The following is a 24,238-nucleotide window of genomic DNA, read 5'->3' as shown; positions in this document are numbered from 1 at the left end:
TGTGCTCTCCAGCCCCCCTTCTTTCCGGGGCGGTCACTATCACCTAACGAGGCAGGGCTGTCGAGGGTGCAGTCCTGACCACACTTTCCTAGGAGTAAGCCCTACGGCTTGTAATGGGACTGACTTCCGAGGAGACGTGCCTGGGCTCGGGCTCTGAACGGGTTGCTTTTAATTGGGAAGGAAGGGGGGCGACTTCTGCTCGCAATGCTCTGGTCCGCGTGCAGCAGCGGCAGCAGACGCTCCCAGCAGCCAGGAGCCTCCGCCCCCTCGGCGCGTTCCCTCCCCCGCCGGGTGGCAGGCAGGATGGGAGCGAGTGCATGAGCGAGCGAGCTGCGGATGAGGGTTAAAGGTGCTGCCGGCGGCTGCGGAGAAGTTGGAAGAAGGTCGCCGCCGCTGCTCAGTGCGCTCCAGCAGCATCAGTATCATGGCGGAGCCGGGCGAGTCGCCTGTCCACGTCCAGCAGCCGCCGCTTCCCGCTGCTGCTCCTCCAGCTGCTGCACCGCCTCCTCCCCCGGCGCCCGCGCCCCAAGCCGCCGGCTGGCCCATCTGCCGGGACGCCTATGAACTGCAGGAGGTGATCGGTCAGTGGCAGCCCCGGGCTGGGCTGGGCTGGGCTGGGTGGGGATGCAGCGCGCTTCGGGGCCTACCGGCGTTTTGGGTGGCTGGAGCCCAGCGGCTTGCATTGCGGCGGAGGCGCCCACACTGCAGTGCCCGCCGCCGCTGCCGCGAACTTGACTTCCTCCCGCTCCAGGCACCGGGCGGCCTGCTGCTTGGAACCTTCTCTTGCAGCGTTGGGGGGGGGGGGGCGGCGGGCGCGGCGGCGTTCTAGAGCGCTCGGGCTCGGCTCGTTCTGGAACGCGCAAGGCCACCTCCTTGGAGGGGCGCGGCGGCAGCGCTCCAGAAGTCCCCCCGCCCCCGCTCCGCTTCCTCTGCCTCCCCAGAGTTTTCTCCCAACTGCGGTGCTTGATGCTGCCATGAACCAGGTAGCCTCCAAGTGGCTGGGGGGCTTCTTTTTAATCTTGCCGGACCCCCACTCCTCTTGTTCCTGCAGGTAGGAGCATGTTGGAGTGGGATTCTTGCTGGACTCCCACTTCCCTTCTCCTGCCATCATCATCTTCATCAGTATGATTATCATGTTGGAGTGGGAATCTTGCTGAACTCCCACCTCCCTTCTCCTGCCATCATCATCTTCAGTATGATTATCATGTTGGAGTGGGAATCTTACTGGACTGCCACCTCCCTTCTCCTGCCATCATCATCATCTTCATCATCATCTTCATCAGTATGATTATCATGATGGAGTGGGAATCTTGCTGGACTCCCACCTCTCTTCTCCTGCCATCATCATCTTCATCATCATCAGTATGATTATCATGTCGGCGTGGGAAGATGTACTTGACCCCCCAGCCCTTCTTTTTTTCTATTCTCTGCCCTCACCCCTTGTAATACCATTTTTTAAAACACAGCTGCACCGTCTCGTTTATATATTAAAAAGAAAAAAAAATCCCAGATCTGTTTTAGATTACAATTTTCTGCAAATCTCCCTACCCACAGACTTCTGTTATGGCTCTCATCTCCCCCCCGCCCCATCAAATCTTTTAATCCCCACCCTGTCCTCTTGGTTTAATTTTATATTCCTACACTCTCGAATAGGATTCTCTTAACTAGATCATTGTTGCCATGTCTTAATTTACTCTTTGCAGTGCCATCTCTGCCCCCCTCCCCCAATTAAGCCATTTCTGCCCAGCAGAACACAACAGGGATCAAATATGTACACCTTTGGGCTGGGCAAAAATGGGTTAAGGTAGGGATACTGGAGTAGTCCACAACACTGATTTATGGCAAAGTGGCATTAACAAAGGACAATGTGGTTTATTTCTTGAATGTTACTTGGAGGAGGTATGATGGATGTTAAGTAAAATGACAAGTTGGGGGGGAAGGGTTATTTGGATGCAGTCTTGTTGGGCATGAATTGGTTTGCAAGCAAGCTTATAGGCAACTCAGCCAAAAACCTGCCAAGACAGCAGAAACTCAGGGCTAAATCCAGAACTCTTAATTGCTTTGCAAGCTAGGCCTCAACCACCAGCGGCAGTAACTCCGGCTGGGTCATATTGCCTTGGGTTCATCTTGCAGTTTTAATATTGATGGCTACCAACTGCTGAAGCTCTAAAAAGGCTAGACAGAAAACTGGAGCTGACTTTCCCTGCATTGCTTTGACCTGGGCACATGCAAAGTGGTATGCATTCCATGTGGTCTCCCTAGGAAGATACAGCTGTTCTTATTCTCAGACTAACAGCTATTAAAGCAAAACCCCATCTTGCCCTACCTTGTACTCCTTAGCATTTTATCATGCTGTCTCATTATTCTCTTTATTTGCCTTTCCACAGTGACATTAAAATAGCTGGAGGATGCTATGTGAGGTGTCTAAACCATCCCATTTTCTGCAGTGATAGAGATCTGCAGCACACTTCTTACTTGGAGTGTGGTGTTCTGTAGATGCACCTGTGGATTGGCAGCAGCTGCAGGATTGTAAAGGGACAATGACAGCAGAACACCTTGGAGAATGGTTTGCTGGCTTGTGTGTTCATCTTCACATTTAATTCACAAAATTGGTCTTTCTGATGCAGCTGTACTGCACTCTGTTTTTTACAGTTAGGTTAGAACTTAAGAACTGAGCATTTTATTGAAGTCCTTTTGTTGAAGCACAGGGAGGAGCCCCCTTTGGAAATGCAAAATCAGAAATCTCTGGTCTCTAGTTACAGTTTTTTTGTAGGGTAGACAGTTGAGTTTGTACATTAAGAGTTGGCAAACTACGTACATTAATGGTTGTACAATTTGCAGCCATTGGATTGCACACTCCAAAGGACTAACCGACACCTTGCAGCACAATTAAGTATGCTAACTTAGAAATAAGTTTCACTGTGGTCAATTATTCATTCTCTAAATCAGTAGTTCTCAAACTTCCTGGGAATTTTACTCCTGGGGTAAGTCCTTGTGGGGGAAGGAGTGAGGGCAGCAACGCAACAGAGCAACGGTCTCCAGGATAATGGGTGTGGAAGGGAAGTTTCTTACAGGTGGCTGCAGGACTGTGTGGAGCTCTGCAGCCCTCCACAGGCTCCCTGATACTTAAAACATTAAAAAAAGGGGGCACAAGCACTTCCTCTTTGCGTTTGCAAAGGGCTTTGTGCCCACATTTTTCAACATTCTAAGCATCAGGGAGCTCTGTGGAGAGCTCCCTGCACCGTCCTGCAGTCATGTGTAAGTAAAAGCACTCCCCTTCCACCCCTGTAGCTGCCCTCGCCCCCTCCCCATCCCTTAAAGGGGATGGGGGACCTTTTACATGAACTGGTGGGTTGCAACCCACCAGTTTGTGAACCACTGCTCTAGATCAGGAATGCCCAAACCCTGGCCCTGGGACCACATGCGGCCCTTGAGGCCTCTCAATGAGGCCCTCAGGGAGCCCCTAGTCTCCAATGAGCCTCTGGCCCTTTGGAGATTTGTTGGAACCCGAACTGGCTCAATGCAACTGCTCTCAGTGTGCGGGTGACTGTTTGACCTCTCGCGTGAGCTGTGGGATGAGGGCTCCCTCCACTGCTTGCTGTTTCACTGCTTGCTTGCATCAGGAAAGGCCGGCCTCTCTTTGTGCAAGGTCTTTTATAGGCCTTGAGCTATTGCAAGACCTTCATTCATTCGTATAAGTTCATCTTTAATATATTCATTTATGTAAACTTATGTAAACTTATTCAAATTTTAAATGTAAATTAATTTTTTTCCCCACCACAGTGTCAGAGAGCTGACTTTGCCCTCCTGCCAAAAACTTTGAACGCCCTTGCTCTAGATAGACAATGTGCTTGGGATTGCAACTCCTCACTGATAATACTTGCAGAACTTTATGAATTAAGTCAGCATAAGGCTGACTGAAGTTCATTGGTACAGCATATACTTTGCATGAAAATGGTCCCATGCTCAGACCCTGGTATCTCCAGCTACCACTGGGAAAGAGCTTTGGAGAGTTGGTGCCACTTGGCACCGATATCTGAGCTAGACGATTTTAATGATTGAACTTGGATTTCTCTGTTCCTATAGCTAAGCATTCCTAAGTCTTTATGGGACTTATTTTACAGACAAGGAAGGGCCTACCTAGACTTTCAGTCTGACAAGTTTCAACTTTTCTGACACAAGGAGTTTTTAGTGCTGAATGTATTCAATTCTTAAAGGAGAAGAACCTAGTGCAAGAAATCCTGAGCCTCCTGAAATAGATCAGCTCCTGTTGATCTCTTGTTGGCCTAGCCCTAGGAGATTCCATAATGATATTTCTTCTAATGCTTCATGAATTGCATTGTACCATACTGATGTTACGATAGACATTGAAGCTGAAAGCATTAATTGGTGTGATTAATCAGTTCATTAATTGCAGATCAGACACGTGACTTTTAATTGGAGCTTAATTGAAGCAGCATCTTGTGAAAGGATGCTTGGTGCTAATGGAATTATCTTAAATGATCCATGTATATCTCCTTAGGTTTGTGTTTGAAAGGATTTTCCAGAACGATCTTAATTGAATTCAGAAGGATAGTCCTTTGAAGTAGCCTTGCACACATTACAAAGCACTGACCAGCCCAAAAAGCTTAAATAAAAGGCCTCTTAACTAGTGCAAACTTATGCATAGCAAAATAGTTAAAGCAGTTAGTCTAGTGAATTGTTTTTCTCCCAGGCCAAAATAGCTGCAAGTTGGCATTCAAAGCATGATTAAATTGCATAGAACAGTCCTGTTTCTTAACAGGAGCACATTTAAAATGTGCATATATAAGAAGTATGAAATTTTAACTGCTGCAGGTTATAACCAGGTAGTACTTGCTATCATTGCAGTCTTATGTTTATGTAATGACTGGGCATGGACATAGCCTTCTGTTTCTGGGGATGATGTTGAGAGGAGATGATGTTGATTGGCACCTGGATTGGGTCTTCAAAAATCAACCAATGAAAATAATTGTGTGTGTGTGTGTAAATGTAAAAATATGCAGCATATGCACACTGTAGTGGAGGACAACTTACCCTGGCCATACGTTTTCCCTGGGCAGCATTAGCTATGACAGTGGCACACATGCCTACTGGTACAGACTTTTGAAGTCTCAAAACCTGTACAAGTGCTTGTCTTATTGAGACTGAACTGGAATTGGGCAGGGGTGGGAAGCAGATAAGGGAGCTCAGTCTTGGTTCCACAACTCTTTACATTTTAAAGTACTTCCGGAAGCTGCTAAGCACTGTATAGGAGATTCAGCAGAACAGCCCAATTATATCCCCTTCTGGCTTAGAGTGTGTAGCACTGCTGATGCAACCTCCACTGCATGCTATGGGCCAGCACTTTGGCTGGTGTCTGAAGGGCCTTGGAGAGGGGAGTGCAGATCCAGGATGGGAAAGGGGGAGAAATCCAGTGTGTGGGGCTGAAGCTAAGGTCCATCCATCCTGCTCCAGGCCCAGTCCAATCTTTGATCTGTCCCTGCTGCTGACCTACATGCCCTGGTGGAGGTTCTATGCAGAGGTGTCAAACATGTCTCATACAGTGGGCCGAATAGCATTTACCTTGCCTGCTGAGGGCCAGAAGTGATGTCATTAAGCAGTTGACCAAAAGTAAGTACTTTTTCCACTTAAGAACTCATTAGCTGCAAATGACAAGATATGGGAGAGCTCAATTATCATGTGGACTGCCCTTTCAGTGATGACAGCTCAGCATCTGAGAGTGGCTGATGGTGGTGCTGGGAGAGCCTGAGGACCAAATAAGGAGTTTCCATAGGCTGCATTTGGCTCATGGGCCTTATAATTGACACTCCTGAACTATACCATGCTGCTGCCAACACAAGCTTACTGGCTTCTGTGATGTCCGAAGAACAGGCCAAAGAACAACGGAGTGGCAACGGTGCCAGCAGCCCTTGTTTTATGCTGGCAGATTGTGAGGCCCGCCTAGGATTGGGGCCGAATGCTCCTAAAACCAGAAAGGTGTTTCTTGTGGCTAGTGCCTTGCTTGAGAGATCAGTAATGGCAAAGAAGACTGTAGCACTTAGGAGTCTGTGCCCCTGGCTGCATGCTAAAGTTCTGTAACTTGTTTTTCCCTCTGCCCCTATAGTAGTCTGGAAAATGTATATGGTTTCTAAAATGCCATGGTCAGCTGTACTCCAGATGCCAGGAGTTGGCTGTACAACAGAATTCTGTGCTATTGTATCCAACTTGAGCCCAGGCACACAGAAGGCTTTCTTTCATAAGTTATATTAGAATGGCTGCTTGTAGTTCACTATAGTTACTTGAAGAGTTGGTGATTTCTCTTGCGGATTAAAATGTGTCTCCTTGGGAGCTGTTAATACAGTTAGCAGACTGGTAGGTTACTTACAGCTTAAATAAGAGGTAACTGCACTTTGCTATTTTTGGCTTTGGTTGAACACACGGGAATGACATGGGGAGGGGGGGGAAATGATTCAGCCACCTGTGTTCAAGCTGAGGCTAGAAGCTTCCCTCTTCACCAGTATGTTACGACTTGCATGTATATCCCAGGCAACCTGCTTGATAACTATCATTAGGATTTCAGCCCTGAAAGTACCATCTGCTTAAACTTTTACACAAGTGAATATCCATTGGAGTTCTTCGCATGCAGGTAACATCAATCCAGTTACTTTTTACGAGTGTGCAGTTCAGGTGGACTTCTTGAAAAAGTTGGCTTGTTTGCTAGTATGAAATGTGTTGCTATAACTAACGGTGTTTTTATGTTTGCAGATATCTTCTAGCTGGAGTCTTTCTGTAGTGTTTTCTCAAGTTGTTGAGGCTGTGTTCATAGAAACAAAGGGATATGGCATTATGTACCTCTATAGGAGCTATTCAGGAGAGATTTTTCTTACCATTGTGTGCTCTGGTGCTACTTTTGGACAAGAATAAATTTCCTAGCTTCCTCCAAGGGAGGCTTCTGTTTCATTATGAAGCCATATAAAGAGGTTCCAGAATTCTTCTCTGCTTTCTGTAGAGGATGTATTCTTTCTTTTGTAAATGACAGAGGCATCCAAGGAATGGAGCAAGTCCTATTCTTGTAAACATGTCATATGAAGTAGAGATGTGTTTCTCTCTCTCTCCCTCCCCCCCTTAGCAATTTATGAGATTGCAAGCATGGTTGGAGGATTGTAGTACGTTACCTTGGTGTAATTATTTGCATGGGCTGCAAATCTTGCGATGTCTGATGTAACCATTAAGGACCCAATTCTTTGGTGCCTTAGTTAAACAATGGCCTTTAAAATCTGGTTTTGCAGATACTTGTATAGAATTTTGCTACTTAACTTTGCTTAGAGCAGTGTTTATCAAACTGAGTTGGGAACCATGCGGTGGGTTGCGAGCCAATTTCCGGTGGCTCCCCATTCATTTCAGTATTTTATTTTCAAAGTGTGTTAGACTTGATACTACCCTGTTATGTGACTACATTTGGGGAAATGTTATAGACCTGTACTTTTAACAAGCTACTATGTATATTTTAACAATGATAGTAAATGTGGCTTACTCCTGGGTAAGTGTGAGTAGGATTGCAGCCTAGGATTGTAAAAAATGGTCCTGCTTAATGATGTCACTTCTGGGCATGACATCAATGACATCACTTCTGGGGGGTCCTGACAGATTCTCATTCTAAAAAGTGGGCCCTGGTGCTAAAAGTGTGAGAACCACTGCCTTAGAGGTTTGTAGGGCCCCACTGTGCTCCTGTTATTTCCTTTGCCATTTAGAGCTGATTGAGGGAAGGGAGTCATGGAGCAGTTATCACAATACTGCAAATTCTCTTGCTAGCAGAAATGGTACTGATTAGCTTGAAGTGACATAGAGGATAGCATAGTTGTAAAAAGGTGAGTCAGTACAGTCTAAGTACAGTTTTGATCTCTGTTTCAGGCACACATTGTGGCTGTGCTGCATCTACAGCTCACATCGTTTGTGAAGAAAAATTGGATGTGTATTTGAGAGATTGAAATAGTAGGAAGATGATCCTGCTGTATACTTGAGATGCAATATTTTGTTCGTCAGTTGGATGCAACTTCTTTCAAAAGGGATTGTTGCAGTAATACCGCCAATAATACGGGTTCATTAAAGCGTTCTTTGTCCTGGGTTCGTTGGCTATAATCACTGTCAATGAGAGCAGTGCATTCTGGTCTGTTGGCACCAGTTTCCTTAAATGTTGTCTCCTGTAGCTCTTTAAGACAGTGCTCAGCTTTTTAGGAACAGACCTCTAGCATTATTGGAAGTACGTATTTCAGTTGGATGCTGGTATCAGCAGATTTGACTTACCACAGATGCCAGTGGATACTGGGGTCCAAGTTCAAATACCTTTAAAAACAAAAAAGAGATGAAAATCGGGTTTTCTACCTTTTTCCAGCCACTGTGCTATTTCCAAGTCTGAGGAGTTGGAAACTGAAAGTACTGAAAGGCCCAATTCCAGATCACTTTGAGGTTCCTTTCTTTTTCATGGCTTGCTCCAGATTGCATCACAATTTTTGTTTTTAAAGGCATTTAAACTTGGACCCCCTTATCAGTGTATTTCAGTGTCTGACTGTACTGTATTTTATAATGCCTTCTAACTTTATTGAGAAGTTTAATTGGAATACAACTTCTCTCTTTCACTCAGTGTTGAAAAAGAAATGTCATTTGTAGTTTTCAGATGGTGATCCTTTAGCAAGCCAACCTACAGTAAGTTTGCTAAATCATAATGTGGAGAAGCAGGCAGTGGAATTGTTCCCTTAGTAACTTGTAATAATGCGGCTTTCTGTAATGGCTCTCAATATACTGCCCAAGACCAAGTGTTCTTTTCTTTCCTGAGAGTAACTGTGTTTTTTTTGGTGTTTTTTTTTTTTTTTTGCCCTGTGTAACTTGGTCAGTTTGGATTGAGTTGGTTTAGGGGAATTTGTAGTGTGAGGACTATCAAAATTACAAGAGTTCCCCTTCCCTTTTGGTTGGCAACCTTCAGTCTTGAAAGACTGTGGTATAAGCCTACAGCCCCCAGTATTCCCAGGCAGTCTCCCATCCAAGTAGTAACCAGGCCTGACCCTGCTTAGCTTCCAAGATCAGATGAATTTGGGCATGTGCAAGGTAATAGTTGCTGTTCTTCCCTATAGCTTGTGAATCTCAGTAGAAACTGAAACTGATAGGTAGCTGGAATCCTCTTCCCAGGTTCGCTTAGGAAAATACATGCTGTACATACTAGAGGTTTGTGTAAAAACCAAAGAGAAATATACTGCATGAAGTAGTAGATTCCACCTTAAGTAAGTGTGCGCTTTAAGTAACGCAGCACAATTTTAACACGAGCCACTGCTGGTGCAGCAGTCCCTACGCCGGCTGAAGGTGTTGCAAACATACTGTAAAGCATGTTCACGACACTGTGTGAGTAGGTAGCACTGTATCCAGAGCCCTGCTGGTGGTGAAGGTAAATATGCTGCTGAGCTGTGCTGGGATCGGGAAAGGGTGATGGGAGGGTGGACTGGAGGTGGGGAGGGGGTGTTTTGGGGGTAGGGGAGGGTGGAATGGGGACAGACTGGGCCTGGGAGGGGGCAGGATCGGTGAACGCCTCCTCTGCCACTTCTTAACCCCCTCCTGGCCCAGCTGGCAATACATGGTGCTGCTTGAACTTCCACTAGCTATATAGCTTGTGGGGGGGGGGATATCAGCATAGTCCCACAGGGCAGGCTGGAACATTATTCAGGGTACGGGGGAAAATATCCCATTATGCTGAAGAGACTTCCAGTCACCTCCTAGCCTGCTCTGGATACATTGCAGGCCACACAGCCTGGCTTCGTCAGTGTAGGTGAGGATCCGGCTGCCAAGTCCATAGTTTCCAAGGACCAGTGCCTGAGACAGTAATTAATAGTACTGAAATATAATTATTTAACGAAAGCCTTGGTTTTTGCTTTGGTATACTTTTCAGTGTAGGCTTGGTCAGTGCTGGCTTTGCAAGGTGTAGCACTGGGCAGCACGACAAGATTTGTCTTCCGGACAGCTGCATTTGTAACCAGCTGCAGAATCCTTACTGATTGCATTGTTTGAGGAAACTGTGGCCAGATGGCACTGGCTTTGGACAGACAATTGAATATCCAGCGACACAGTGGGCAGGAAGGGTCAGCTCTCTTAGGATAATGGCTTTCCTGGATGCTTTTTGCCTCAAAATGCTTGTGTTTTCTTGGCATTTTATATGCAGTAGTGCTTCAGATGATTCAAAAGAGCTTTACAAGTAGTATCCTGGAAGTTCTTGCAACAGGCCTGCAGACCAGGCCAGTGAGTCACAAATGAGCACAGAGGAAGTCTGAAGTGGCTTGCTGAGGTGAATTCATAGCAGAGGTGTGATTGGAACCAGGAATCCGTAACTCAGTCAGTTAACCTCTGTGCTCCGTGACTAAGTTGATGGTGCATACGGGTGTCACTGGAACGGGAGGAAGTGCAGCCTCAAACTGCCCACGTAACTTTCTCTGGACTGAATGCTACTTTCTAATTTCCTCCACTTCAGGTTGGGACAGTTAAAAAGGAAAAAAAAAACTACCCTGCATGTTCATCTGATTGAGAAGTTGCGTTGATGCCATGCTCAAAAGTGATCTTTAACCTTTGAACATCTGCTCAATGAAGGGATCATGCCAGTGGTTAGGGCCAATCAGCGTGCCAGTGAGCTCTGCCCACTGGCCCTTTAGCTGCAAACTGAATGAGCAGGTTTTGCACTGAGCTCAATTGGATGGGTTGGACAGAGACTATATCTCTGACACGCAAGTCATGCTCCTTGCTAAACATGCAAGTGGGCTCCTCACTAAAATGATGTACTGTATGTCTTTATGCACCTTGAATTTAGGTTGACGTTCTCTGTAAGATAGGTGCACTTTTCTCGTCTCTTTGTTTCTCCCTTGTTCAAAACGGCAATTGGTAGTTTGTAGGTGGAAGTCACAGTGTAAACCAAAGAAACACAATGATTTAAAATGGTTGGTTTTAATCAACCAAGTGGTTTTAATCACTTGGTTTAATCACAAGTGGTTTTAATCACTTGGTTCTTGTGAAACAGTTTATACTTGTGCATGGGTACCAAAGTGCAAAATATGTGCACTTCATGTCTGTGTCTAGCATGCATATGTTTACATTTAATGCTTTTCTCAGTAATGCACAGGGGTCAGGCACTAAGTGCCCTTGCCCATCAGAAGGCCCAACTGGTCAGACAGGCACTGAATTCTTTGCACTGGTGGGTAGTACTCAGTGCACCATCAGGAGATATTGGGTAGGGACCCAGTGCAGAGTTTGTCTTCAATTACCAGGGCCTTATAGAAAGCCCAGTTATTACTGCTGTATTTTTTTTGAGAGAAGCAGTGATTTAAATACAGTTATGCAATACTATTTGCCTGTTGTGCAAGGAGAAATCTATGTGTGTATATCTCACAAGATATAAATTTGTGATTTGTGTATTTAAAATCTATATCTCTTTTATTTTCACATTTTTATACCACTCTTCCTCCAAGGAGCTCAGGGTGGTGTACATAGTTCCTCCCTTCCTTTTGTTCTCACTGCAACCCTATGACTTAGGTGAGGCTTAGAGATAGCGACTGATCCAGTCACCCAGGAAGCTTCATGGCAAAGCTGGAATTTGAACCTGGGTTTTCCAGATCTTAAGTCCAACTCCCAAACCACCCTGGCGTTCGACCCTAGATATTCATGTACAGCTGTAAAATAAAAAATCATTTGATAAAGAGCCCTAGAATTCAATGTAGGCAGAAGTTGCTATCTCAGAATTAGTTATTATCTTAATGGTGTTGTAAATGGCTTAATAAGCCCTTGCTGGAGTGGAATGTGTTGTGAATCGCAGTGTTTAGGTAAGAGATAAAAGTGAACTTTTAACTGGGCAGTGGTGAAGTTGAAGTTCTGTGATCTTATGAGGAAGCCAGTGGGGTTGATAGGTAGAGGCAACTGCAGATTCAGGATGGGAGCAAAGATCTTAGGCTTCAGAAAAGCTCATCTAGTTTCAAATAACTGTTCAAAGTGATGCAAGGATCACAACACATTGTCTGCACTGAGGTATTGATGTAAATGAGTATAGCCATTTGGCTGTCAGGTAGCTTTGGTGATGGCCGTGTCCAGCATAGGACTTTGCTTGTGAAGGGGAAATTGCAAAGTTTGTATGAGGTCCACCTTGCTGCTCTTTAAAATGCCAACCTTGTAACTGAAACACCTGAACGCTTTTTACAGGGGCAGAAAGGTTTGTCCAGAACACCCTGGAAGTGGTAAACTCTGAATCTGAGTGAAGATTTCCATAATCAATTACTCATTAATGAGATGGTAGATTAATCTTTATGGCATCAATGGGGTTAACATTTCCACACTTGATTCCCTGGGTGTTTGATCTGACATGAGTCGTTGGAGCATCCTGTATGCTGAATTAATATTGTTTTTATTCCTGTTGGATGATGATTAGTGCCAACCTGTGAATAATCTCATTAGATTAATTATGCTTAGTTCTCTGTGGACAGATGCTGCCTTGTGAACTTTCTGATCGTATATGAAAAGCAGTGAATTCAGGAGAAATGTGCTTGATGCCAGGAGGGAAGCTTATCTCAAGGGCCTCTTCCAGGCAATGATAAAATGGTCTCTGAGTTGCCGTAGATGCAATTCACCTTCCTGCCAAAAAACCCACCATCTTGTGTCCCTGTCTTTTGTGCTTGCGCTGATCTAATGCCAGTAGCACATAATTCCCATATAACAGGGGGTGGAAGAAAAGCAACTTGCAAAGTGAGACATTGACATTACTGTATGCAATCTCTGGGTTTTGGCGTTAGCCAATCTCTGAATGCAAGATGCAAGGGAGTGGGAACAGGATGCCTGTATCCTGTTGAGTGTTCCCAGAGGCATCTGGTGGGCCACTGTGAGATAACAGGAAGTGGAACTAGATGGACCCTTGACCTGATCCAGATGGGCTGCTCTTAAGGTTGTCCAGCATCTTACAGTATCTTAAATATGGTTAAGGATGGCAGTAGGGTGGCACCATGAAATTCTTCTCTTCAAACATCACTTGAATGAATGAGCAGTACTGTACTGCTTTTTCCACTGCTCTCATTCATTTCACAAGGACTTGCTCAGGAGTAATTTGTTCTTGTTAACTAGCAAACTTGTAAAGTGACTTGGATCTGTCCTGTGCTGGTGCAACTTCACTACTGTTACCTTTTCCCCTTCTCCCACCATCTAGCTTGGATTGTAGGCAGGAACTCTATTGCTCCACTATTGTTTTTCATAGTGTCTGCGATACTGTTTACATTAACTAGTAGCTGCTACAAGTAGAACTTGCATGAGGATATGAGGCAGTACCCATGTATGGCCATAAAACATGTGATCGGGTTTTGTCTTTGGTGTCACTATAAAGATACAGGTTTAAGCATATAAGTCACATATATATTTACATCATACTTTGAATAGTATGATCTTGTTTAGATTTACTCAGAAGTGTGCACAGGATTGCATTCTAGGCAGTTGAAGATAGCATGTTGAAATCTTTTGCTGAAAATTGTCTCATTGTAACTTTCTTTGTGGGCTGTTTTCTCTCCCCCCCCCTTTTAAATTAAAAATGCTTCTTAACATAGGTATAGTTGAGCTTAAAATTCTCCTTTTAAGAGAATGAGAACCAAATGGCTATAGTTTCTATGGAACTTTTATTTAGGATATCTTCTAGATATCTGTATCTCCAGCATTTTAATAAATGAATATACTGTGCTGTCTAAAATTTTGATATTTCTTGATTATCTGAATGTAACTTAATAAGTCCCCAGAATGCAAAGGAGTCTGTTTGTTATGCTTAGTTTAAGATCAACTATGGTAGAATATCTCCTGGTTTAAGAGCACAATCCTATGCATGCCTACTGTAAAGTCCCACTGAATTAAATAGCATTTACTCTTAAGTAAGTGTGCATAGGATTGCAGCCTAAAGGCCCAATTGTATTCAACTTTCCAGAGCTGATGCAGCCCCAAAGAAGGGAACATTTACTTGCTTTGAGGAGGCCTCTGTGACTGCTTCCTTGCAGGATGCAGCACATGTCCCATAGGATTGGGCCCTAAGTGTCTTCAACTTTCCTGTCATGATTGAGTGCCTTTGTGTTGTGGCCTGCAAGCTTTGAGTTTGAATGGAAATGAAGTAAACAGTGATTGGTTTCAATACTTTGGTGGTTTTCCTTTTGGTTCCCTTTCCTCTTTTACTAAAGTCTTTTAACTCTTGCTCGGTTACATGGTAGAAAAGTTCTTATTCACATGTTCACTTGCAGGTTTGAAAGCATGCCTGAGTGTGTAATTCCTGTGCATAAAGACCTCATGTTTCATGTAGGACTGAACACTGCCTGGATGGGTGAATTAGCCCTCAGGCCGGATTTTGAGTTGGAGTGCCTGTGTTCTCTTCAGCAGAGGACAGGATCAGAGTGGCAGCACAGACAGCATTAAGTGCTGACCTGAAATGCTGGCAAACGGGGAGATGATGTTGCATTGTGCTGGTAGATGCATGCCTGCTAGCAAATGTTTTGCCACAGCTGCATAGAGAAGGAAGCACTTGTGCTGGAAGAGATGGCAGTTGTGGGGCTGTAGTGGTGCCCCTCTGTTGTACCCTCTTATGCCAGGAAAACATCACTAGCAAAGGGGTAGGAAAGTCACTTTTAAGAAGTGAGGTATGCCACAATAATCTCTGCTTACAAACTGTGTACTGGGCGCAAAGTGTGAGGTGCTGAGCCTTGAGTCCGCTTGGGAGTTGCACCCTCTGCCCCTGGAAACTTTCCATCATTCTAAGCTTGTGCATATGAGCTGCAGTTGCTCAGTACTGTGAAACTAGAATTGCATTGTGCGCCATCCTTTTTATTAACTACTTATTCTGAAATTTACCTTTGGTACTCTGATCCCAGACCCAACCCTGCTAGTGCTATGAGTTACAGGAAGGAGTAAGTTCAGACTACTCTTGCATCACTTTCAGTATTGGGATTATTCATGCCTTTTTTCCCCCCTCCCTAGGTTTGCTTGTCTCTGTTTAGCAGCTTATGCTCTCCGCTTTGTATCTTATGTGAAAATGTTAGCCATTAGTGGGGAAGGGAAGAGACTTTTAGGGCTTAAATGATCTATTTAGGCAGTTCTGAATTTTTAATGATAACTAATGTTTGTCTCGATGTTTCCCTCCCAGAAAACTCACATCTGTGGCTGTGTTGCATAAAGTAACTTGGGGTAAGAGTGATAAATTTTGATATTTATACCCCTCTGTATGATTCTGTGTGTTCCTTCCCTCAATTGGGAAGTGAAGGCAAACCTATTTGTTGGGGGAGATAATTTTTTAAGACGAACAGAAAATAAGGTAACATTTCTAGAAAATGCTGTTCCTTACCTCCTTAATGGTGCGTTTTATAACCTATAAGCCAAGACAGTGGAAAAAAAAGACAGGAGGTTTCTACTGGCAGTCAGCCTGGTCAGCTAATTAACTAGAGGCGGGGCTAGTATTTTTCCAGTATATGTCTCAGGGGAGTGGGGACAGAGCTACATTTAGTAGAAAATATATAAAAGAAACATTATTTCAAGATGGCTTTCCCAATAAAGCTTCTCTTCCTCATTCCATTTAGTGAACAGACTTTATAGCAAATAAGTGAGGCATGGATGTTTAATCTCCTAAAGAGATGAGAGTTTACTTTTTAATATGTATTTTTTTTATTCAGCTTTCATAACATTTGAGTGTATCTGTTTGATAGGTACAGTACTTCCTTAGTACTCTGTGTTCTTGTCTTGTACCTGTTACTGAAGCATGTTCAAAATTTAAATATCAGATATTTTTTTGGCATGAGACTTTTTGGCATGAGACTAATAACTTAGCTGTAATGCACTGAGGCTCGACAACTGGAAAATCATAAGTGTTGGGAGTTAATTCTGTATCATGGGCTGAAAATATGGGCACTTATTTATTTATTTTTTCTCCCCCAAAGTGCTAGGGCAATTTCTGGAAGCCAAGGTTTTGGAATAGGCCAGTTGTTGGAACTTGTGGAACTACAAAGCAAGAGGTTGTTTGTGCCTCTTGCTTTGTAGGTGACTTGGAGAAGTTGACTTAATGCCACCCCTTTCCAGAAGTTCTTTGTCTGACCAATGCTGGATGGTATGAGACTTAAAAGCACCTCCCTAAAATCTTGGGTAGTTAATAAGCTGGAACAGATATTTGGAATATAACAAGATCAAACACTGCTGTAAAAGACGAATGATAAGAGCTAACCCAGATGACCATGTCATTTCCATATTTTGACATCAAGGCTCTCTCCACTCCCAAAATCTTCCACTCCCCCCCCCCGTCTCTAAAGATGATTTTCCACATAAGAGCTATGTAGTGATTACTCAGAATTTTGCCAGTGCAGCTTGCATTGCCTGTCTCTCAAAAGTTGGTTGATCGTGGGGGGGGGGGGGAGTGGAAAACGTGTGTCTTGCTTGTGGGGCAGATGGTAAGAAGTATTTGTAATGGTCTGCTATACTGTTTAAAAATGAAATATGCTTATGTTACCAGCTTTCATTAGCCTTAACCTCTTTCTCATCTAATGCAATATAAATGGGCTGTGACCTTTTCTAATCTACTTGAGAACCATTAACAAGCATTGAAGAACTGTGGTGTTTAGACAGCCACAACAGGTTTAAATATGTAGAAACAGAAAGATTTTCTGTGTTTCTTTCTTCCTGCAATGCATTGCTCTATGTATTTAGCGAAATATACTTACAATCATATTTGTAGTTTTATTAAAGGATTAAATTTACCTATGTCCTTAATTGTTAAGGTATTAGAATCTCTACATCATGTTTTACTAAGATTTTTAAAAGTGAAAGGAAAATCCTGCCGTTTAATGCTCTGAAGAAATGTATTCATGCTTAGGTCATGTGGTGTAATAGCCCATTTTATACCTTAACCACCCTTTTATGCTCTTAGTGACAAAAGGTTCTGCTGGGCATTCAGTATATGGTTATGGGTTGGGTGAATGGAATTGACAAGTGAGGGTTAGAAATTATTCTGGTTGATTGCCATCTTTTAAAAAGTTGAGACTTGACCTCCTTGGATCAAGCAAAATTTTATTGGCCTGGCTTGTATGTTTGTTTGTCCCATTGCTTATAAGGAGTGAATGTGTTTGGTTTTTCTGCCACAATCAGAGAGGTGGGGGGCTTAGATATTGTCTTCCCCATTCCATTACTGTCTCTCCTATCCTACCTTGTGCCACTCTGTTGCTTGAAACATTTTTTTTTTCCATAGCAGGAACTGAGGTTGGGGAGGAAAATGCATTGAGCAGTAGGGGGGCTGTTTTGTGTTACTTCCTGTTCTGCCTTTGTTTCACCTGTTGGGCCACCCACAATATCATTCTTTAAAACAGCAATCAAGTAGAAAATCAGTGATTTTAAAAAAGCCAGGCAACCAAAACTGGAGAATCTGAGGCCATGAGAGTCCGGGGTTCCTAAGTTTTGTAGGCACCTGTAGCCACCCACCTGGATCCCTTTCTCTGTTATGTAGAGTTGGGAAAGATGGTCTGAACCTCTCAGGTCCTTCAAGATAAGAACTGATATTTCTTGAATTGCACTTGGAAACAAGCTGGTAGCAAGTGAAGTTCTCTTTAAATCCTGCAGATATGTGATCAGCTCTTTGAGATTAAGACAACAATCTGGCTGCTGATTTTTGGAGGTCTAGTATTGGGCAGCCTGTCCACAGTACACTGCAGCAGGTCTGACTGAGAAGTTAAAAAGTATGGTAGCAAGATCACTTTTCATCCACCAAGCCACCCTTTCAGAAGGATTGCACACTCACTGAAGTTTGTTGCTTCAGCAGCCTTCACCTGAGCAGACCTCTTTTTGTTTTTGTTTTTGTTATAACATTCAGACCTTTCTGCATTGTATGAACAACAAATGACCTATCATATCTAGTGTGTCCTGTAAGGCAGATTAAAACTTTCTAAGTTTAATTAGAATTTAAATTGGATCTTGGGAATTTTCTTTCACTGGGTCGTGCAATAACTGCTGGAACTGAACCATACAATAATTCTAGCTAAAAACTGACTACTAAGATTACAGATTACCATAAAACTAACTTGTAAATTGTGTTCTGTTTTAGTTAACCCATTCATTAATTTATTCACATTTTTATACCACCCTTCCTCCAACGAGCTCAGGGCAGTGTACACAGCTGCTCCCCTCCTTTTGTCCTCATAACAGCCCTGTGAGGTAGGTGAGGCTGTGAGAAAGTGCTTGTCCCAAGGTCACCCAGGAAGCTTCATGAGGGGGAATTCGAACATGGATCTTCCAGGTCTAAGTCAACCTCCCAAACCACTACACCACCCTGGTCTCCACCCCTACCCCAAGAATTAAACTGTGTCCTAGTTTTAATAAGAAATGTACAATATTGAAAAATAGTGTGATTTTTGTGACAAAATGTAGCAAGAGTTCTTGCATCTTAACTGACAAGTGAGGACTCTCCAGGATCCCACTTTCTATAAACACCTATCAACTATCCAACATTTTACTATAAACCTGCATCAGTTTGATCAGAAATTCTGACTATCTTGAAGTCTTCACCCCTTCCTTGAACTTCTGCAAATACAAGTATATGACTATTGTAGGACTGGCCTCTTGTATGTAAGAAAATCTCCAGGTACACAAAACCTAATTTTGTTTTAGCACTATGCTAATATTTCCTATATGAGTTTATGGGTCTCTCTGACACAAGAGAGAATGCTGAAAAGTCATGAGGGTAAGGAAGGTTATTGTTGTTCATGAGAACGTAAGAACAGCCCCACTGGATCAGGCCATAGGCCCATCTAGTCCAGCTTCCTGTATCTCACAGTGGCCCACCAAATGTCCCAGGGAGCACACCAGATAACAAGAGACCACATCCTGGTGCCCTCCCTTGCATCTGGCATTCTGACGTAGCCCATTTCTAAAATCAGGAGGTTGCACATACACATCATGGCTTGTAACCCATAATGGATTTTTCCTCCAGAAACTTGTCCAATCCCCTTTTAAAGGCATCCAGGCCAGACACCATCACCACATCCTGTGGCAAGGAGTTCCACAGACTAACCACACCCTGAGTAAAGAAATATTTTCTTTTGTCTGTCCTAACCCTCCCAACACTCAATTTTAGTGGATGTCCCCTGGTTCTGGTGTTATGTGACAGAGTCAGCTTCATGGCTGAGCAGGGATTTGAACTTGGGTCTTCTGGACTGAGTCCAGCAATCCAAACACTATACCACACTGCCTCTCAAACTGTATGTGAGGAGGACAATTAAAAAACAAACAAACAAAAAACCAAGCATTTGTTGACAAGCAATGGAAAATTGGAAAAGAATGTAGAACTTCAAAGACCGTGTAAATGAACAAGTAGCAAAAAATAAATGATGAGATTGAGAAGGCTTGCCTATGTTTTAAGAGCCTGATGAAATAAAATGACAAACTTTAGAAGGATTGGCAGTAGATCTGACTCAACAGATCTTGATGAAGGACTGGTTTTTTCTGTGATTTAAAACTACTCGTGTACATTTGCATGCTTCATACATTTATTCCCACCTATTATGTATTTCATGATAATGTGTATTTCGTTTCTTATGAGTAATGCAATATGTGCATGCTTCTCCACCCCTGCCCCAGTATGTGAGATTATCAGCTATAGAGATGGATGGAAGTGGAAGAAGCATACATGCTGACTTCATTGGATATTCCCTTCTTTATGTCAAACAAGACCAATTGATCTATGCTGGTGGTAGTGAAAGGATGGTAAACTGTTACACGTAAGTAGTGTGGGGAAAGTGGCACACTTGCATATTGGATCATAACATTCCTGAGAACAGAAGAATGAAGTGGTTGTAATAGTGAAGGCTTTTTTTCTTTAAGAATCCTATTTCCAAAAGTGCAGATGTGAGGGCTGGCTGTATTCTAATGCCTTCACACTTGAATACAAAGAGATGAGTGGTGAGGATTTTTAAAAATGGGTGGTTATAGGCCATGAGGGGAGTGACTAACATACTTCAAGGCTTCTAGAGGTTATCATCTCAGGTTAGCAAACCTGGAATAACCACCCCCAGCTGCACAAATGAATGGTAGTTCACGGTGTTACCCTTGCATCATTACTGACTCTTCTGAGTTGTTCACAGGTCATTGTATTTGTGTAACAATGAATTATGAAGAGCCTGCTATTAAAACAATTGTAGTATTTTTCCATCCTAGAATGATTCAAGAGCATCTCATCTCTTCTGGGTGGGTGGTTCTTTCAGCTGACTTGATTGTTTGATTCACCCCTTGAATGTATAAAGAGGCTGAGGTTCAGGTGTGGTTGTCTTGGGAAAATGGAGGTAGAAAGGAATGACTAAGAGTGGTAGCTGTTGCACTACTGGATAAGCTCTCTGGACATTCAAAGGATTTAGTTACCTCCCTGATGCATCCTGACATGCGTGTCTTGAAACTGCATTGGAGAAAAATGGGCATCCCGCCTTTGTGGCTTGCGTAGCCTAGGCCACTGTGAGTGAGTGTGGGTATGCATTATAATATCCTGCTAAGGAAGTGCAGTTGCTCTGTGTTGTTTGAGCACAATCTTTTTCCCTAGATTGCAGAAACTACTATGCACGCATGACTGTGCTTTCTCATCCCCAAAGCAGTTTTTCCACGACTTTAAAAAAAACAAAAACTTCTGCCTTAAAAGAAAGTTGTGGTAGGGGGACTAAACGTACATACAGACTCCATCTTAGGCACAGTTGACTTAAACAAATCCAACTTTGCATGGTTGACTATCCAAAAACAAAAACCAGCAGTTTACTGTAGGTGATTCTGTTTGCTATTCCTCTTACATGCCTAAGAATGAGCATGAGATCAGAGAATGAAGCTGCTGTTCCCTCCTGTTTCTGTTTTTACCTGTCTCTTGCAACTTTTAAAGAGATGGTTTGTCTTTTCCAAACATGTGGGTTTCTCATGGTAATTTTTTGTATACGCGATTTTAGCTTTATGCTCTGATTCTGGAACGTAATGCTTGCATAAGACGAGGGCAGCTGTATAGCACTCTGAAAATAAGTAAACAGCCTGCTTTAAAGCATGAGAAGAGGGGGTGAGACAGACTATTGAATTGGCATTCAAATTATTGGTCAGTTGTGTCTGTCAAAGGGTTGTGAGAGCAGGAGAACATCAACCTGAATTGCAGGAGGATAAGTCATGGTGACTCTTGATTATATTATGAACTTTTTATATGACTTCAATTGTGTTTCCAGAGCGGTTTTAGAAAATGGAGAATGAGCTATGAAGAAAATGTGTCGACAAACTATAACTGTTCAAAATGGTTATTAGAATACCTTTTTATTCTTCCAGGCTTTTGAAAGTTATCTTTGCGGTGCCAAAAAAGACAATACATATGCATATTACAGGAGTGAATTCTGCAACTGGAGTCCCTCACATAGAGAAGACCCTCTACAGACACCATTTGTCTTATTTCAAATAGAGGGCTTCTCTAGAGGAAGGCTTCTGATGAAAACATTGGTCTTCCATTGATGTGGAAGCTGTGTCAACACTTGTCATAGCAATCTCTTCCAATTTTACCCCTAAATGTGCATCTCTTCTTAGCAATAGCTTAGATTGGAGTGTGTAGAGCAGGAGTGTCAAACTAGTTTCATATGGCTGACCAGATAGCGTTAATGGTGCCTGCTGAGGGCCACAAGTGATATCATTAAGCAGGTGATGACCAGGAATATATCCTTTCCCCCCCCCTTCACTTATAAACTAGTTAGCTGCAAAAGACAAGAGAAAATACAGAAATCTTGATAATCTTTTCAGGATATAGGAGAGCCCAATTATCTTGTGGACCTCCAACTTTGCAGTGCAGAAGCAGCAGAGGCATCAATTTGCAGCTTAGCAGCTGAGAGGTGCTCTGCAAAGTAATGCGTCAGCAGAAGTAATGCTGTTGAAAGGACAGGCCATATGATAATTGGGCTCTTCCAGCACACCTGAAGCTTCTCCCTTTTCACCCTCTTGGTCAGTCTTTCCCCCCATACTGTTCTCAGCTTCTGAGGCCTCCTAAGAGCAGTTGATAGTCATGCTGGGGAGAGCTCAACTATTACACTGGCTTCCGCAAGCCAGATCCGCTCCACAGGCATTATGTTTAACACCCCTGTTATAGAGCATTATAATAACTACTTGAGGCCTGAGGTGTGGAAGTTAAAGCATATGTTCGAGCAAAATAAATTGATCCCAGTAAAATGGGAATGAGGTACAGTGTTGCATCTCCCTAACTGTAATAACAATCTAGACCAGGGGTGTCAATCGTAAGGCCCGCGGACCAAATGTGACCCCCTGGAAACAATTTATCCGTCACCTGTTATAATTGGGCTCTCCCAGTTTGATAGTTGGTCTCTCTCATATCTTGAAACTATGAACAAGATTTGCGCATTTTCTCTTCTGTCGTGTGCGGAAGAGTTTCTGTATGAGAACAAAGAGCTTACTTCTGGTCATCAACTGCTTAATGGTGTCACTTCAGGCCCTCAACAAGCATCATGAACGCAAACTTTGACCCTCTGTATGAAAAGAGTTTGACACCCCTGCTGTAGACTGAAGTACAAATAGAGCATACAGTTTACTTAAAAGAAAGTGCCAGAACTTTATTAGAGGCAACAAAAAAAGAGTGATAGATGTAAACAAGATTTTGCATTCCTCTGACGCTGTCTTCAGGCTGAATGTTAAGAAAGGCGGAAAGCAGGCCTGGTGAAATGTCCCCAAAGGTCTGAATTTTATAGAATGATGGAGATGGTTTTGTGCTTGACATTATGTCGGGATGCATCCAGGGTTTTTGGGGTGAATATTACTCTCGCCCCATTTTTAGAAAGTCTAGCAGTTTATTCTGTTCAGTTTCCAATGCTGCTTGAAGCATACAGTCCATTGTCAAGTAGGAAGCAGGAGATGCTGCCTCCTAGCTCCCTTGAGATTGGCTAGAACTAGGTTTGAGCACAAAATGTAAAACTGTCCTGAGTGGATTAACTTCCATCACAATGCAATAACTACCTTGAATGTTGGTTGATCAGAATGCATCATGTGTGTGAGAGAGATCTAATTGACTGACAGCCTAAGAAACCTGAATGCTGTGGGTAACTTTAAACTCAAAGCTTCACTTTCCAATTAACAAATAACTGGAGGCTCTGACCAATGAACAGTGTACTCATAGCCAATTCAGTGTCCTCCCAACAGGCATTTAGAACATGGAAAGTATTCGGTCCCAGCTGTCGTGAATGCTTCCTCTTCTGGACGGTGCTATGTTCATATGATTCCTGTTGCATCAAAGACTTGCATAATCTGTTACTAGATAGTGACCATGAGAAATTAAACGGTTCCCCTGCAGAGTGGAGGTCTGGAAAAAATACAGTGAACAAAGGCCTTTTGTTGCCATGATAGCAGCAGATGAAGAGTGAAATTTTGCACGTCTCAAAGCTGAAACAGGAAGGAGACATTGCAAGGAAGATGGTCAGATTGATGTTCTAACAGTAAAAGCAAATGCTTTTTGATCTCTTTACTCTCTGCTCTGTAAAATACAGGCATGTTCTGTTCTCCTTGCATGGCTGTGGATTAGCTCCAGAATAGTCCCCCATTTTAACAGTGTTGGTGTTGACTGTGTTAAGATATATATCTTTGTGCTAGGGAGTCATAATGTTCTCCCATATTTTCATCTCCCTTATGAAATTCTTGTGTCATTATCTGTGCAATCGTCCTACTTCCTCAGAGAAGAGGAAGACAGTGACTCAGCAAGCAACCAAGGGGGGTGGGGGGAGAGAGAGAGAGAGAATGTGTTGCCTCAGAAGATTGTCCTTTCTCTGTGCATGAAGCTGAAAATGACTTGGAGATAAGTGTTTGAGGGAAAGACTTCACAGGTGTATTGTTTGCACCTTAGTCACAAGCTGGCTCACTTGTGCCAGCTTCTGTGTACATAAAGCTCACCATTTTTACTAAGAGGTCAGTATTAAGACGCCTGTGCTTCCATCTGTGGAATCTGCTGTCACTTGTTGAGGGCGAGAGAGAGAAGCGTCTCTTCCCCCCTCAGAGAATAAATAAATTGCGAGAGTTGGCTCCACGTGTGTGTGGCTGTATGACAAATAGCTGGCTTGGACAAGTGTACTGGCCTAACATGTTTGTAGACCTGATAGCAAGGTGGTTGCATCCTTCCGTTTTTAGAATTCTAGTTCTTCTTATTTAGCCTCTCTGTTGCATCCTGTTGAGC

General features: G+C 43.3%; 1 protein-coding gene across 1 annotated transcript in view; it reads left to right on the top strand.

Annotated features, from left to right (window-relative positions):
* Window positions 1–301: 301 nt before the first annotated feature.
* The window catches only part of STK39 (serine/threonine kinase 39), a 135,537-nt gene continuing 111,600 nt past the window's right edge, over window positions 302–24,238 (top strand). The window contains exon 1 of the mRNA XM_066634709.1: window positions 302–581. Within this exon, the coding sequence (XP_066490806.1) occupies window positions 425–581 (157 nt within the window). The 5' untranslated portion in view covers window positions 302–424. The remainder of the gene's footprint in view (window positions 582–24,238) is intronic.

This window comes from Tiliqua scincoides, chromosome 1 (genome assembly GCF_035046505.1).
Source record: "Tiliqua scincoides isolate rTilSci1 chromosome 1, rTilSci1.hap2, whole genome shotgun sequence".
Classification (NCBI taxonomy): Eukaryota; Metazoa; Chordata; class Lepidosauria; order Squamata; family Scincidae; genus Tiliqua; species Tiliqua scincoides.
The sequence above is the reverse complement of the archived record's forward strand: the minus strand, read 5'-3'. Positions and strand labels throughout refer to the sequence as shown.